The sequence below is a fragment of the Barbus barbus genome (assembly GCF_936440315.1).
Source record: "Barbus barbus genome assembly, chromosome: 23".
NCBI classification, from domain to species: Eukaryota; Metazoa; Chordata; class Actinopteri; order Cypriniformes; family Cyprinidae; genus Barbus; species Barbus barbus.
This window is the reverse complement of record NC_136751.1, coordinates 23,962,568-23,980,774: the sequence shown is the minus strand read 5'-3', so window position 1 is coordinate 23,980,774 and position 18,207 is coordinate 23,962,568. Positions and strand designations below refer to the sequence as shown.

Genomic DNA, 18,207 nt, shown 5'->3' with positions numbered 1-18,207 from the left:
AAACTCTCATAATAGCCTAATATTAGTATTATCTTTTTCATATTATTAGTGTAGTTTCTCATAGTGACAAACTGTATCAATGATGGTTAGCTTTATCATGAGTTAGTTAAGTCATAACAATAAGACTTTTAAAAAAATATTATAAAATATATTTAAGTGCATGCTATGCACAGCCAGAATAAGACTGTGAAATAAAGTGCTACAATAAAATTATTATGAGAAAGTTTCTCATTATTACAAGATACTATATTAATAATGAGAAAGTCTCATAAAAATGACATTCTTTCTCATAGTAATGTCTTACTGTATCATATTAATTATAAACATTGTCTCGAGTTAGTTAAGTCTAAAATTATTCTACATATAAAATCTCAATAGTAGGGAACTTTTACATAATGACTACGTATCTCAATGAAAATCATATTTTTTACTCAACTGTGGCAGAAATGGGCTTACATACTCATCTAGCAAAACCATTTATATTACAGCAGATAATAATCCTGCATAAATAGTTAACTTATAAATATAGACATAAACTGTTTATTTATATAATCTGAGGTGTTAATTAAAGATGTATTATGTAAACATTAGCTAAGATCAATAAATGCTGTAGTATAATTGTGTTAGTATTGTTCATTGTTAGTTCGTGATACCTTAACTACTATAATTGAACATTAAACCATTAAATGGAATTTTAAGTTTTACATTAAAGTTTTACCAAATCTTTAGATTTGTTTTTTACTGGAACATGACATTAATAAAGGTCTTTTGCAGTGTGAGTGATATTTAGTCTCTCTTGCGTATCTCATTCTGTATTGCACATGAGAGACTTTTCCACACAGCTTTTTGGTTTGCGAACAGACCGCCAGCGCAGATGCATAGATAAACCAAAACATACTAATGAGATCAGTGTTTTATAGGTCACTTAGCTGCAAGCTTAATTAAACTCATCCTGCTCCTAGAGCCATGTGGACTGCCAATGTCAGCTTCATTAGCACAAGATGATATGAAGAGCCTATGTGCTCTGCTCTGAGTTTTACAGTACCAAACTGACACCGGCACATGAAAGGATAGTACAGTAAATGATAAGAGTGATCTGTCTCGGCTGCGTTTGCCTCCAGCTGAGTCCCAGCTGGGTTTAAATGTGCTTTACAGCCACTGGACACGGTAATGAACCTAAGCGTAGCCTTCTGCTGGAAAAAAGGAGCTTCCAACAGCTTGTATGGACTAGATTAATGGCTTCAGATTAGGGGTGTCCCCGACTAAGGATTTTCATAGTCGAATCGGAATTTTCGAATCTTGCCGATATTCCACTGATAGTCGAATCATATGTTTGGGGGCGGGGCAAAATACATTACCAAGAGATAGTCATAATTACTGACGCTAACACACAGGGAAAATATGTAATGGACATCTCACAGATACAAAAATAATGTTTTATGTTTTGATTAAAAGATATTTAACATTAAATGCCAACGAAACTGTAATAATTCACAACATTTTTACAACAGTGCTCTCATTATAACGTAATGTATATAACAGTAGTTATTAATGTTCTGCATTTCGGTTTTGAGCTGCGTGCGCTGAAGATGACCAGTAGAATGAAGCATGATATAGCAGGTTTTTAATCGGTGGGATTTAACTCATTTATCTAATATAGAATATGCTTTGTTATTTATACAAGCTTTCATGTTCAATTCTTGGTGCCTAATAAAGGTATTTATTTATCTGCTTGTTTCTGCAATTTCCTGTGAAGTTGATTTTCAGGAAGAAAAAAAAATGACATTAAGTTGCATTAGAGAGAAAGGTGGTGTCTGTCTCATGCTGGCACATGCAAGGGCACATACATACGCACTCACAATCCTCCATTTTCACAGCGTTTGACTGTACGACCTCGCCACATCTCAGCAGTGAAAGCTGCCAAGCGTGACACCAAAAAAGGAGTAACCCAGCAGCCTCGTCAAATTTCTTTACTGAGTTGACCTTGACACACACACATATGATGTGTGTCTGTACCCCTGTCAGTGATATGAAGGGAAGACGGGGTCTGCAGCCACAGATGTACTACTTTATCTGCGTGTATATTTGTTCTTTTGTCTCCTGTTATTCCCCTGAAATTTGACTGATGCTCTGTTATTTATTCATTTAATCTTGTTTGTTTGCTCTCTCTCTCCCTGTTTGTGTGTGTGTCAGTTATTATATAGGCCGGCGGCCTATAGTGATCATAGCAGACCCAGATATGCTCAGACAGGTGATGGTGAAGGAATTCAATAAGTTTCCAAACAGAATGGTGAGTGAGTGACATTACATTTACAGTCTAATATAAAATACACACACTCAGCAATTCATCTCAAGTTGTATTATTATGCCTGAAGCATACATGCACAGCAAAAATGACTTCTTAATGAGTTTTTAATTAGTAGTTTTTGACTGTCTTTTCAGTCTATAACTCCTTAAAATATGAGAGGCAAGCTTGAATAAGATGAGACATGTTTTCATACAATGTTTCTTGAATTTAAGTCAGTGTTGTTATTAACTAAAACTAAACCTTAAATCTTGTTGGTAAGTAAAAATAAAATACAGTATACATATTAGATGAAAATTAAATACTATTATAGATTAAATACTGTAATAGTTTATAAAACAAATACTAAAATAAGTATATTTTCTTGTTGAACATTTTTATAACACGTAAAAAAATCCACGTGTGTGTATGTGTGTGTTATAAAAATGTTCCATTTAGTATAAAACAAACTGTGAAAGTAATAACTGTACCTTTATGTTTGTATTCTATAAGCTCATTCATGAATAGCTACATCATTCTGGAGATAGCTTGGAAAATTAAAATAACTTTACAAAATCGTTCATTATCATTCACAAAAGACTTGTTTGCCACTATGTTTTACATCAACATAACTCGCAACTCATGTATCATCTAGCAGTCAGAGTTTCACACGTGTAAGGAAGGACTCATTATTACAATATTTTCGTTTCCACTTGAAGGCTGTCAATTCCTGAGTGATGTCATCACATAACTCTACAATTGTTTGTCAACAACATCATCATTTATGATTACAGACACACATAGCATTTCCCATATATCATAAAATCAGCTAAATCAATGACAGGGTGGGTTTGATGTATTACTTGCACTTTCTCATGCAGTCGATAGGATTTACTGTATGTAGGTGTGTATAAATCAATGCTGAGACTGCACGTCATGTGAACAGTAAGGTATTGGCAAAAAGCTCCAGAACTTTGAACTCAGTCAGTCCAGAGAGGTCAGAAACTAATGATCACATGACTTATGTATCAAAGCAGAGTCAAAGGTCACAAGATGGCCTTGCTGCTGGAGCTGAGCCTGCTGGGTAAACGATTATGGTAGGGCCAGATCAATACTGAGGCCATGTGCACCACTGGAGCTTATCAGCTACCTCTTGACCTGTTTGTGTGCATGGATGTTTAAATGTTCAATGTAAAGCACATCTACAACCAACAGTGGGAGAAAACTCATAAAAGGAGATTGTCATGGAACCAAGAAAACAAACAAATAGTATGTGTTGGCAGCCGTTGGCACAAATATCTACACACAAGATCAAAGTCGGCCCGGCACAAAGCTCTGCCACCTGGCCTTGGTTGCTGCACTAACTTTTAGGCTAACAACTTAGCCAACTCAGTGTACAACAGTAGTTTTAATGAATCCGGGACTATTATTTATGTAGAATTGCCAAGACAAATTTGTGTAGAGCTTTTTGCAGACGCTTTCTGAAAGTTCAGAGTCTGAGAAAGGTCTTTACACTTTACTGTGGTTCATCTATTAAGCCTAAAACATTCTCTACGCAAATATGGAGATGCAGAATTGCTATAGCAGAAACAACCTCTGTACCTAATTTATCTTCAAAAACTTAATTTATCTTTAAAAAATTAAACTCTGTAAGTGTAGCTAGATTGCTTTTGGGCTCATTTTGAAAAAGCAACATCTGAAATCAGATGTGTGCAAACAGGCTTTCTTCGAACTTGGATTCTGTCTGCGAAAATTTACCAAAGAATGGTAAATGTGACCTCACCTGAAGACTAATGCCTGTTATAGCACCTCTTGTGGCAATGTTGAAAATTACAAATTTCATTCTAACACGTTTTAAAAACTCAAACTCAATGACGTGTGAAATCAAGGTTACATAAGTATAAATACTAACGGCCTGGAAATGTTTGCACATATTGTGTAGGGGGCCAAACAATCACCACTGCTTCTGCTACTGATTTCATAGTTATAGCCTACCACACAATACTGGATTCCTATTGAAATGATTGGATTTCACCCACAAACATTCACCAAACAATGGTAAATGACAAATGGTAAAACGTCACCCGAAGACTAATGCTAAGGCCTTCTATAGCACCTCTTGTGGCAATGCTGTGAATGCAATATACTTACGAACTGCATCCTGCATGTTTTATAGGACATGTAAAATCAAGGTTGCATAAGTATACTGTAAGTGCTTATGTAGCCTAGAGGTGTTTGTGCAGTTGCGTAGAGGATGTTTTGGGCCTACAAATGCTACTAATGTCATGGTTATAGCCAACTACACAATACTGGGTAATGACAAACCGATAGAATGCTTTAGATTTAGTCCTAATCTTGTCCTTATATAAACATGTCCTTTTTCGGAAGTGTATAAACTCCAGCTGTGTTCTCAATGCAGACTGTCAGGGGCATCACTAAACCCATGAGTGACAGTCTGATCATGCTGAAGGGCGAACAGTGGAAACGAGTGCGCAGCATCCTCACACCAACCTTCAGTGCTGCCAAGATGAAAGAGGTGAGCTTGGCTTTCTTACCTAAATGTGTGCTACACAAACATTAAAGCTGTTCTAAGAAGTGATTGTTCTTGTTATGTAATCACATTTTATGGCCTTGAGTTGATAAATCAAGTGCAGCTCTATTGGAACAGGCTGGAACAAAATATTGGACCTGTAGAGGACCTCATATTTCCATAACAGTCATTAAAATAGTTTTAAAAAGTTGCATAAGATTTAAATCCTTGTCATAAGATGTGCAGACGAGTATGAATTCCCCAAAACAATGGAAATTAGTTCACAAATGCATATTAATGGTTAGTATGACGTATGCAGCATTGGGAGTGAGACAAGTTTAAGTACACTTAAAAAAAATAAAGATTCTTTATTGACATCTATAGTTCCATGAAGAACTTTTAACATCTGTGGAACATTTCCATTGCATAAAAGGTTCTTTATAGTGGTTCTTTTAAGAACTGTTCACTGAAAGGTTCTTTGGAGAACCCATAAGGGTTCGTCGGTGGCATCGCTATGAAAAACCTTTATTTATACGAGTACAATAGATGCCATAGAAGAACCATATTTGGTTCCCCAAAGAACCTTTCAATGAACAGTTCTTAAAACAACTATTATTTAACTATTATCTAAAGAACCTTTTTCTACTGTACACCTTTTGTGAAATGGAAAGATTCCATGGATGTTCTTATGGAACCATGAATATCAACACGTATATCAATATGTTCCTGAATCTTAATTGGATGGTTGTTCACCTCTTTGCCTATTTTTGACATCTGATTTATTGGCAGGATGTAGATCCAGAAACATGTTGGAAAAGTAAACCTCACATAGTGCAAAGAACACCTTGTTCCTAAAAAGACAGTGAACCCTGGCAGTAAAATGTCCTTTCGAATCCTCATCTGAGAGTCTTAACAAGCCTGTGCGTCTCCTCTGTCTCTTATCCTGTTCTGTGTCACTGGAGATTTGTTCTTAATAGAGGCCATATCAGGCGGCTTTCACATTGTGTAATTTTGTTGGAGCTTATTTGCACAATGTGTTGTCATTACCTCTTTGAGCAGCTTGATGATACTAGACTATCAGTTTTCTCAAAGTGAGAGATAGGAAGCACGAGCTAAGAGAGTTTGACATTGTTTTTTTTTTTGTAATCTTCTGTTGCACGTCACGTGAGAGAACAAAGGAGTGTTTCCTCTACAACAGCCCTGCACTTTACATGCACTCTTTTCTGATGAAATAAAGCAGAGAAAGACAGAAGAAAGTGAAAGGTGCGGTAGTCAAGAGGAACAGACAGACGAGTGAAAGATGAGGTCGCAAACCCCCCCAAAAAAAGAGTTTAGCACATCACTCTTAGAGAGGAGAAAAACACAGTGGATTTAATTCACATGACATCACTGAGATGAAGAAAAAGACATGAAGCTGTCTGCTGAAAATGTATAATTGGCTGTGCTGGAACGCTGTGATTGGCTAAGAAATATGATCGCAGTGATGGGGAGGTCTTGGATGACAGCAGTTAATTGCTGTTTGTCCTCTTGCTAACATGTTTTGAAGTGCCAGTCATCACAACTTACATCGTAGAACACGATCAATTCTCCATCGTTCTCTGCGTCTCATGTGACTGCTTATTCATTTACCAGCAGAATGATTGAATAGGATTAATAAATCACAGATTAAATAAGTACTGGTTTAAATTATGTTGTCAATGTTGATTTCTCCACTAAAAACATCTTGTAGTCTGGGGTGTGAGCTGTGTCTTGGAAACTGACCCTGTGAGTTTGTGTCCTCTTTTAGCCTTGCCAAGAATTGCAAATGATTTCATCTCCTAATAAAGAAAGAATCGACTTTTGGGATATGTGTGTAGTTGTGGCCAAAAATACTGTCTTTTTTCTGCAGTGTAATGCAGCAATGTTTCTTTTGGTATTCACATGAGGTTTTCTTTTAAAATTACAAATACATAGACATTAAAAAACAGCAATATTGTAAAATAATATAACAGTTTAAAATAATATTCTATTTTAATTTATTTTAAATGTAAATTATTCGTGTGACTGTAAAGCTTGTCCTTCAGAAATCATTTCATGCATCCTTGCTGAATTAAAGTACAGGAACACTTTATTTTAAGGTGACCTTATTACACGTTACATGCGCTTACTATTATAATAACAATAAATTATGCATAATTAGATACAAATAACCCTAAGCCAAACCCTAATCCTATCCTTAACAACCATATAGTAAGTACATTAATATTACTCCGTACATAATTCTATCTTTCCATTCATCCATCCATTTAATTTGTTATATTATAAGTTTATGACCATAGTTTTATTTATGTTTCAAATATATTTGTATTACTATATTTGTATATTATTTTTAAATTATATATTTTTTCCCTACGTTGAGTTGGATGTTTATTTAGTAAATTAATTTGGTGAATTAATTTGACGACAGTCCAGGCCTGACTTGGTGATTTTAAAGGATTCATTCATTAAAAGAATCAGTCATTGGTTTGTGAATTGGACTAAACTGTTTGTTCTGTATGTAAAAATATTTGGACACACATTTTAGAATATTCTAATAGTAAAGTCCTCAAAACTATCACAAATGGAAGTATGGGAAAAAAATTAGGGATCAAAATCTCCACGAGGCATCATAATTAATAAAAAATTCATTTGTTCAGTCAAGTGTGTCTAAGCTTTTGACTGGCCGAGTATGTGTGTTTTTTTATCAGTTTGCATTATAGATAGTAGCACATGTATTGCAGCAAAGGTGCTGATATATTTGGCCCCAACTGTATGTATATGTCTACCTATGAACCAGTATCCATTAATGATGTCATTTCCATTCTCCGGCTGAAATGGTAAACATGTCCATCAGGAATGTCAGAGGTGTGTGCTGCTGTGAGGGGAGAAACAGTGATTGTTCTCTCACACACACACACAGACACCATAGCAGTGGAGTGCCATTCACCCAAGCTAAATTCGGCATGGTGTGACATCATTCAGGAGAAATCCGCACACATCACTCTCAATCCATCATCTCTGAACACAGTGTGGGAGAGAAATATACAGCACAGTGGCAAAGACACAAACTTCTAATGAGCTCATAAACGTCTTTACAGTCTTCTCTATAGTCTCGGAACAGCGTCCTAAAGCAAGTCCATTAACTTACAGTAAACAAAGCCATAATGTTTGCATTTTAAAACCCGCAGTATCGAGACATTCCACTATTAAATAGTAGCTGCATTTGGCGGAGGATTTTATGTTAAATAAAATCAGGACCAACATTCAGCTTGAGCCTGAATGTTTAATGTATAACTGAGCTCCAAGTTGTGCAAAAGTGTAGGCATGCACTTGCTGCCTGTATTGATTTTCATTAGCTGTGGTGTAGCGGTAGAAAGAGACAGTAGACACCGCTTCTGTCGTTCTCCATCGGCCCTTCCAGTCGTCTTCATCTGCTTGCATGCACGGAGTCAATATGCATCAACAAACACACACAAATAATGCACGCACACACACCTATTCATCTTATTTACCACCAAGTAAGGCCTCACGGAGATGTAATTTGTTCCGGTAAAACTGAGATAACTTGACCACTGGTGGATACAAAATGTGTTCATTAACAAATCTTTTGCTTAGACTATATAGACACTACTTCGTTACATTTGTAGGAGTTCAAGGAACCAATGCTTTGTAGTCTAAAATACATGCAAAATGCTGGAAATCCCATGTTTGTGAGGAAATCATTTAAATGTGTTTCAAGACTTGTACCGAGCTGCCTACATAGACAGTGTTTTTTTAAGGGATCGTGTGTCTAGAAATGATAACTGTTCCAAAAAGTTGGAAATCTTAAGTAGCATTGCATGTAACTACCCCTTATGAAAATTAACCATGGTTTTATTATAGTAAAAGTGTAGTAACATGGTTTGTTGGCATATTGATTAGCATTTATATAACCACAGTTTTACTACAAATACCATGCTTAAACTATGATTAGTGTAGCAAAACCATGGTTAATTTGTGGTTACCATGGTTTAACTATAGTAACCATGGCTTTTTGGTTTTATTTGTAGAAATACCATGGTTAATTTTTGTAAGGGACATTACAGTTGGGGGTTGGTCTTCTACATCTACATAAATCTACATTTATTTGATCAAAATATAGTAAAAACCTGTGAAATTCAGCAAAGCTGAATTTTCAGTAGCCATAGCTACTCCAGTCTTCAGTGTCACACGATCCTTCAGAAATCATTCTAATATGCTGATTTGCTGCTCAAGAAATAATAATAATTATTGTTAGCATTGTGTTGAAATCAGTAATCCATTTAAAAAAAAAAAAAAAAAAAAAAAGTATATTTTACCCAATATTTGTGTACATCTAGGCTATTGTTTAGCATATAGTGTTAGCTTAGCCACATGCTAACATCAAATTCTAATAGAATCGAATGTTTTGATTGCTGGTTTCTAGCATAATATGCCGTAATGCTGGTTTAATATACCCAACAAAACTACTTTGTTCAACTAACTTCACCGTGGGAAAAAAAATTAGATTAGCTTTACTAACTACATTCAATTCACTTGTGCGACCTGCCCTAACTCACCAGGCTAGACTAGCATTAAAATTCGTGCTGGTGTAAAGTAGTCTATTAGCAGAGCAACTATAAGACAGAATTGATAAGAAAACAAGTCGATAATCAGATTAAACTGAGTAATTGAATGCTGATTTGATATCTGGCTTGATCTGGACAGAACACCCTGTACACAGTATCTTTTCTTTCTCACAGTCCTCTTCCTTCCTATATATCTCTCTCCGTCCCTCTTTCCTCTTATACTGACTAGTCCTGTATCTCTTTCTCTCGCTCTCTCCTCCTGAGCAGACAGGATCAATGGGTCTCGTAAGAGCTGCTGGCTTATCTTGGCTGCAGTCATGGGTGTCAGGGAGGAAAGCCATAGCCTTGAACACAGAGCATGGACAACCTCTCATCTCACTGAGATACAGAGGTGTGAAGAAGTGCAGTTCCAAGAATCATGCGTCTAGAGTAGCTTTTGTCTCGAGCCCTTTGTGTCATTTCTGGTCTTCTGCTCTTGAATGAATAGACCAAACTAAACAGGCCAAGCTATATAGTCGGTTCCTTTCAGCCTCTTACAAAGAAATACAGTTTGAATAGAAATGAAAATATTTTAGGAGGTGTTATCTGTCACGCACTGTGCTGGACAAGGTGCACGACGAGGAGCAGGAACAATTAAACAGTCCTTTTAATATACAATCCAGGAAGAAATACAAGGAGCCTCAGTAAACCAACAGCACAAACACGAGAACATGAAATAATAACCGACAAACTCACATTCAAATGCAGGAACTTATAAAGGGCAGACAATAAGGACCGACAGGTGAACATAATGACTAATTAGACAACACGGGGAAAACTAGGTCACAAGGGAAGACACAGACATGTTACATTATTATAAAAAGATTTTAAATGTTATTGAAGATGCTGTACTGCAGTGCATATTTGTTATATGCACATACACAAATTTGACCATAGTGTTCTTTGGAACACCATGTAAATAACATAGAATATTAATATGGTATTTGTTCAGCATCATAGTATATCTCAAACAAGGTCAAGTCATGGAAATGAATTAAGTCAGCATTTACTTAATGTATGACGTATACCAGATTTATCCAATAATTTAGTCCGCTTAAATCCCATCTCTCCAAAATCAACTGCATACTTGCATTCATTTTGCAATTTATGCAATATGGAAGATCTGTTCATGAACTGGAATATTTTTGGAATAGTTCTAATATCAATATTTAAGAGATAAGTAAAGAATAAAAGTTGTTTACAAACTTTTGTGAGTGAATCATTATTTTGAATCAGTTCATTGAACCGATTCATAAATGAATCATTCTGCATTTAACAAAATTCTCATTTAGTTACTCAAACGACTAAAAACATAATTGAAGTGTCATAAAACTCATGAATTAAAAAGTGTGGGGATCCTAATTTGAATACCATGGTACTTTCCACAAAAGATCACTGTACTGGAAGTTTTTTGTAAGGTTACGCTTGCAGTATTTACTTTATGGAAACTAAATATTCCATGGTGTTTTAAACAGTTTTGTGGTTTGTTCTTAATAAACATCAATTAATTAATCAGTCATTTCTTGAGATCATAAAATTGAGCCTTTTTCCCCATTGATCATGCTCTCTGGGATCAAAAACCATTAATGGACTCGCCTCTTGTGCTTTTCAGAACGGATGTTGGGAAAAGGAATTATACCATCAACATCTTTATATCCGACCAAACAAGCCATTTTCATTGTAGGTTTTTAGGAGGATGCATTAGACTGCATTTATTCCTTGTTATTGGCTCGGCAGCAATTTGTTGTAATCTAACTCCTTTGCATTGGTTTGTGGTATTTACTGCTTCTGATATCTGTGTGGGCACAATACTCGCTTTGCAGATGGTTCCCCTCATCAACACGGCCACAGAGACCTTACTGAGAAACCTGAAGAGCCACGCCGAGTCTGGTAGCAGCTTCAACATCCACAAGTACGGGTTTCTTTCAGCATATGTGTGCACATCTGTTTCTCTGATTATTTCAGAGCTCTTAATAATATAAAACCTGTTTGTTTTGCAGGTGTTTCGGCTGCTTCACCATGGACGTAATTTCCAGTGTAGCGTTTGGTACGCAGGTGGACTCTCAAAACAATCCAGATGACCCTTTTGTGCACCACGCCTCCAAGTTCTTCGCTTTCACTTTCTTCAAACCCGTCATGATATTCTTCAGTAGGTTCAACCAGCACCACATCCAGAACTCAATGCAGACAGCGTTCATTTCAGTCTCATTATTGCACAAAAGATATCACAGTTTGGAAAGTGCTTCCGACGGATGTTATGAAACTAATTTTCATTATGCTGATATTGCGATTAGCATCTTTATTATACGAGTAAGAGGAAAAAGTGGAATTTTCTGATGGTGTCGTTTTCCTGGTTTTGCTGTAGTGGCGTTTCCATTTCTGCTTAAGCCTCTTGCTGGTCTCCTTCCCAATAAATCAAGAGATGAGATGAACAGCTTTTTTATCAAATGCATTCAGAAGATGATTAAACAGAGAGATGATCTTCCCCCAGAACAGGTACGGCCGTGAACGCACAAATTAATTAATCATTCCTCAGTATCAACCACCCATGTTCGTGATTTGCTTTTCTACAGCGGAGGCGAGACTTCCTACAGCTGATGCTGGATGTCAGGGCCAGCAGCAAGTATTTGTCTTTGGAGCACTTTGATGTGGTCAATGACGCTGATGAACAGGCTTGCACCGAACAGGGGATGGACAACGGACAGGAAAACAGACCTGAAAATGAGTCCACCAAGCGCGCCCAGCAGAAGAGAATGATGACGGAGGATGAGATTGTCGGTCAGTCCTTCATCTTCCTGTTGGCCGGCTACGAGACGAGCAGCAACACACTAGCCTTCGCATGCTACCTGTTAGCGCTCAATCTAGAGTGCCAGAAAAAACTCCAAGAGGAAGTGGATGAATTCTTCAGCAGACACGTGAGTCAGGATTTAGATATTTGGAAAACAACATTTATTTTGAGAGTGCTTCTTTATTTCATGCTGTGCACAAATAATTTGTGGAATAACTGACATTCTCTTAAATTTTCTCTCAAAAGTCCTTTGTCATGTATAGCTGGCTGTGGGTGCCCATAAATGTTGTTATGATTCAGAAAATGCTTTTTTTTTAAATATATTTTGTCTTTGTTCCCTGTCTTTAATGGGTTGGATTGTTGTTTCTTATTAGATTTGAAGGTCTGCATGAACCAGTGCATTTCTCAGAAACCATTTACTGTCAGGACCGTTGATTAAATTTACAGGGCTGGAAACGAAACAAGTGTTTTATGGGTGGGCTTCATCTAAGTGGGCATAATGGGTAGGTTATATCATAAAGCAGTGGTTTTCAAACTGGGGTCCACAAGAAGGTGCTGGGGGACTGTGAAAAAGTTCAGAGGAAAATGGTGTAAAACTACAAAAAATTAAATGTTAAAACTGATAAAATTTGACAGTTAATTCATTGTATTGATTTTCATAGTGGTAATGTTGTTGTTTTCAGGTTTAAACATCTAACAAAATTTTTAATGATGGGTAGAAAAAGAGAATATTGTGAAACTTGCCTATTTTCGATCACACTTTATTTTAAAGTGCCCATATTATGGATTTTTGAATATGACCTTTCATGCAGTGTGTAACACAGCTCTAAGTGAACGAAAACATCCTGCAAAGTTTTAAATCTGAAAGTGCACCGTGTATAAAGTTATTGTCTCTCAAAAGAAAGAGTCCACTCTGAATCATTTAAAGGAGTCGTTTTTAAAATGAATCCCAAGCCGTTTCATGTTGAGGTCAACATGAAACATTAGCATATTGCCCGTCCACTTGTTGCGCACGCAGACCTGGGAAAACTTGATTTTCGCATTGGTCTGAATGAAAATGCAAATTCATTCTTTGCCACTAGGTGCTGCTTTTGGAGCGGTAAAAATAGCTGTTTCCCCAGTAAGGGCTGTAAACAAAGCAGGGCTGTGCTTTATCAGGCATTACAGGCATAATGAAATGGAAATGAAATCGACCAATCAGACCAATTGGCGTCACGCAAAGGAGGGGTTTGGAAAAATGAATCTGAGCGAAACGTTTGGGATTCGTTGAGCAAATAAGGTAAAAATAAATGCATATTATAAGTCAATGAAAGTGTTTTTTGATCTTGCATGCATGTCAACCTGTTGTTGGGGACTCCCAAAACCAAAATATGAACCTTTCATAACCTATAATAGGGGCACTTTAAGGTCCAGTTCTCGCTATTAAATAACTATTAACTGAAACTCCCAATTACTGCTTATGAATAGATAGTAAGACAGTTGTTAAGTTTAGGTATTAGGTAGAATTAAGGATGTAGATTATGGCCATGCAAAATAAGTGCTTTATAAGTACTAATAAACAGCCTAAATGCTAGTAATATGCATGCTAATAAGCAATTTCTGTAGTTAATAGTGAGAATTGGTCCCTATACTAAAGTGTTACCATATTCTCAATATATTTTCCATTTACCTACCAAAGATGTAAATCTAAGGAATTCCTGAGAAACTAACATTACAACTTTTCTCAACAAGCTAAAAATTATGTTAATACTTAGGGTTAGGGGTTTGTTGAGATCCCTAGCACCAAGTATAGTGGTGCTTGGTTTAGAAAAGCCCAATAAATAAATAGAAAGACATCCAGATGGGTTACATTTAAACAATTCAGAAAAGCTGCAGTACTGTAATGGTTATAGAAGGCTTGTATAAGCGCTCAGTTTTCAGCTTAGATAATTTACTCTCTATAAATATAGCGGCGGTTTGCAGTGATGATGGTGGTTCTGCTGATTTGATGTCTTATGTTTGTGCATACTCATGAGAGAGAGACAGAGGAATTCTTGATTGATTCTCTGACACCTCGTAATCTGTGCTGCAAAGCGCTGGAGAGGCTGGATGGTGATGAGGAGGAGGGTCAGATGTGGGAAGAAGAGCCTCTAAATCAGCATACGTTATTGGGGGGATGATTTTGGCTCTCTCATGTTATTTATTATTAAAAATATTTTTGTCCATTTTTGGCAATAGTTTAATGCTGATGGCATTGTGTGCCAACAACCAGCACTTCAACATTCTACAGAAAACATAGAAACCTGTTTTCATTTTGGCATCTGCCATATCCATCAGCCACAGTGTTTTTCTTTCATGATGAATTTTCAGAGCTCTCATGTCATCTTTGCTTTCTCTCTGATGGCGTACATTTAAACAGCATCTTCATGAACCTGCATTTCTTGATTCCTGATACCTGCAGCCGGGGCCTGGCAGCCGCCCACCGGAGAAAGGGATCAAACGCGGCATTAGTTCAGCTCTGCGTCCTTCTGTCTACTCTTTCATCTCATTCGCTCATTCTTCATCGTTCTCCCCCCTCTGCTCCGCTTTCAATTTAAGCACTCTCTTTCCACTTCCAATTTCTCCTCTCTGGAAGTCGGGGTCTTTTTCAGAGTGAATGAATGTTCTTGTGGAGCTTTTAGGGGGATCGTTTATCTTAAGTTCTGTAGATTGTGTAGAGACATGCGTGCCAGCGTATTGTTAAAATCAAATGTATCTTAGGAAAATAGAAAAAAATATGAGCGTGTTTTTCTTTATTTTAACACAGACCTGTTAGTCTAAAAAATGCGGTCTGAGGGATTTCTCACGATAATGCATCATTTATTTGATGGTTTTCTTATGCAACGCATCTGGCAAAAAGCACATCATAACTCGTCGTACTTTACATTTTGAGGTTAGCTGACAGGATTTCCGGGATGGAAAATAAACCGGAGAGCTGTTTATAAACCCACTTGCCGTGAAGTTTTCAAATAAAAGAGCTTATGACAGAAGTTATAAAAGCAGTGAGCATTACAAGCAGCACAATAAAACTCAAGCTCAGCCTTGGCCTTGTCTCATGATGCCTCGCGTCTTAAGTCGACTGTATAGCCGGCAATAACTTAATACTCTCTTTATATCGAGCAGCTGGGGATTCATCCACAAAGACATCTGGCCCGGTGTATACTGAAGGTCAGTCTCATCTAGCCCACTGCTATAATGTCTATCAGCGCTCTCGTGTTCAGCCTAGAGAGAAAGTGTCTTCGGCTCCTCCTTCAGAGTGGTTTTATTCTCTAAACGCCCCTCACCGCTCTCAGTTTCGCTCTAAAAAGCTTCTCAAATGTCACTCTCCTCACACGCCCTGCATGAGTTCGCTCAAATTGTTTTGTGCTAAAATGCACCAGAGTGTAACCACTTCAGTGCAATGCCGAAGGTGTTTACCTGAGAGCCGAAAACCGTTTCTGGTGGGAAATCAAATTTAACAAATCTAAAAGTAATTTAAAGCTCATTTAAGATGCAAAACAGGGATAGTTCAGCAAAAGATGGTCCTTAAATCACATTTTAAATCTGTGTGACATTTTCTCCTGCAGAAATGAACAACTTTCTCTCCTTTATGCGATCTTAAAAGGAATTGGCATCAAGAACCTTTAACATCCATATATCTTTCCATTGCACAAAAGGTTCTTTCAAGTGGAAAAAAAGATTCTTCAGATTATTAAAATGTCGTTCACAATAAGAACTGTTTAATGTAAGGTTCTTTGGGAAACCCATATGTAGTTCTTCTATGGCATTGCTGTGAAAAATCCCTTTTGGAACCTTTATTTTTTAAGAGTGTAGCTATCAAATATCATTTGATAAAATATGATGCATCAAATCTGGTGTGACTGGTCTTGATATCTCATAAACAATTATCATGGGACTACTGAAGTGCAAATGAGATTTGAGTGTTAGGATGAATGAATCTATCATGAGATTTATTATATGGATTGTGAACATAAGTTGAACTGACTCGTTTAACTCTGTTTAGTTTATTTATTTTTTTAATCATTACATCAACTGTTTACTGTAAAGCTTAGACCAGCTTAGACATTTAGTAAAATATCTCTTTTTTTTGTTCTACTTGAACAAAACTACTTGAAGTCATACAGGTTAGTAGGGACATGAGAGTGAGTAAATAACAGAAACTTTAACTATCCCTTTAATGATCCATTTAGGTGACTGTGATAAATTACCAGTTCTCGCTTACGCACTCGTGACCTTAACAAGCGGTGTGTCAAGAGTGAATTCTGGAATTACTGTCATTGATTTGCCACTTTGATTTTTACCTCTGGGACAGTTTAAGTGGCAAACATGTAAATGCTTTGCCCGACTGACTTGGCGTTCTAGCCTTTCATTTTCCCTTCCCGGGCTGTGTGGTGCCTCCCCGGGTGCCCGTCATTAATTAGCCTTTTTTATCTGCATAAATAACAGGGAGCTGAAGCAGAGCACCTAATGAGTCATCCAGAGGTGGGAGACGGGGGCAAAGAGGCCAGAAACTGAGCAAAATTACACGTTTCCAGCTAAGACCTCTCCCACAGAGAGAGAGAGGATGGAAGGAAGGCGACAAATACATGTTTTTTGTCTCTCCCTACTTTTTCAGGACAAGAGAAAACTGGGTGAACGCATGTTTGGGTCATTTTACCCCCCAATAAAAAACAAATTACACTTCAAAAGTTAGGTTTTTTAAAAAAAGTAACTTTTTTGATCAAAATAGAGTAAAAACTGTAATATGAATTTTTATCTAATTTAAAATATTAACAGATATTAAAAAAAGTTTATTTAAAAATACATTTAAAATAATGTTTCTATTGTAATATTTAAAAAAAAAAAAAAATTCAGTATTTTCTTTTGTGTCACACGTTCCTTAAGAAATCATTCTAATAGGATTTGCGGATTAAGAAACATTTATCTTTTAATTTTTTAGTGAACACCATTATTTTTTTCACAATTTTACAATGAATAGACCGTTCAGAAGCATTTGAAATCTTTTTGTAACATTATGAATGTCTTTACTGTCACTTTATTAATTTAATGCATCCTAGCTGAATATTTGAATTATTTCTTTCCAAAAAATGACTGACCACAATATATTTACACTGAAACATTACTTTATGCCATCTCTCAGTTGTCATAAATGTAATGAAATCTCATAATACAATTAAAACGCAACTGCTGATGTAAAAGTTACTGATTTGTGTAAATAAAAGATGCGGACAAATGTACATAGAACACACAAAAATTGAAATTATAATCTTGTTGCGTTACCCTCATGTCATTCCAAACCTATATGACTTTATTTTTATCCATGGAAAAATCTGTACTGAAAAAAGGACACAAAAGCACCAAAAAATGGTCTAGTCGACCAATGCGCTGCGATCCAAGTCTTCTGAAGTCATACGATAGCTAGTTTATACAATTTAGATCTCAATCTATCAATCTCGAGCTACCATATGACTGGATAAGATTTGGAATATAGTTCAAGAGTCATATAAACATTTAAAAGCACTTTTGTGTCGTTTTTGAAGTCTGAAAGTCAGTTATATGGGGCGTGACGAGGGTGAGTGAAATAACAGAATTCATTTTTGCTGACCTATACTTTTAATGATCCGGACAGCAGGGTGTGTTTTTAGAAGGAAGAGGGAGAATGAAAATCCAGAGAGTATGTATTGGTGGTTCACAGACACAATACACAATTCAGCACCTGTGACAAAGATGGAAATAATGAAAAGAGGATATCACAAAGAATGCTGCACAGAGACACGGTGAAAATAGCAAAGAAAGATGGCAAAAAGGAGGGATGGAGAGCAGCCGGTAGCTAGCCTTTCCTATCTGTGAATAATTCATTGGTGACGTTCCTCTGAGGCTCGTCCTCCAGGCGGCTCTTTCCCTCATTCAGAGCAGTGATGGGCTCCTCTCCCCTCCCTGATAG

General features: G+C 36.7%; 1 protein-coding gene across 1 annotated transcript in view; it reads left to right on the top strand.

The window, feature by feature from the left end:
* LOC306842718 (thromboxane-A synthase-like) overlaps nt 1–18,207 on the top strand; it is a 64,458-nt gene that overhangs the window by 32,249 nt on the left and 14,002 nt on the right. Inside the window, exons 5-10 of the mRNA XM_079373741.1 lie at nt 2,194–2,290; nt 4,704–4,820; nt 11,281–11,369; nt 11,458–11,606; nt 11,823–11,953; nt 12,031–12,372. Of these exons, the coding sequence (XP_079229867.1) occupies nt 2,194–2,290; nt 4,704–4,820; nt 11,281–11,369; nt 11,458–11,606; nt 11,823–11,953; nt 12,031–12,372 (925 nt within the window). The remainder of the gene's footprint in view (nt 1–2,193; nt 2,291–4,703; nt 4,821–11,280; nt 11,370–11,457; nt 11,607–11,822; nt 11,954–12,030; nt 12,373–18,207) is intronic.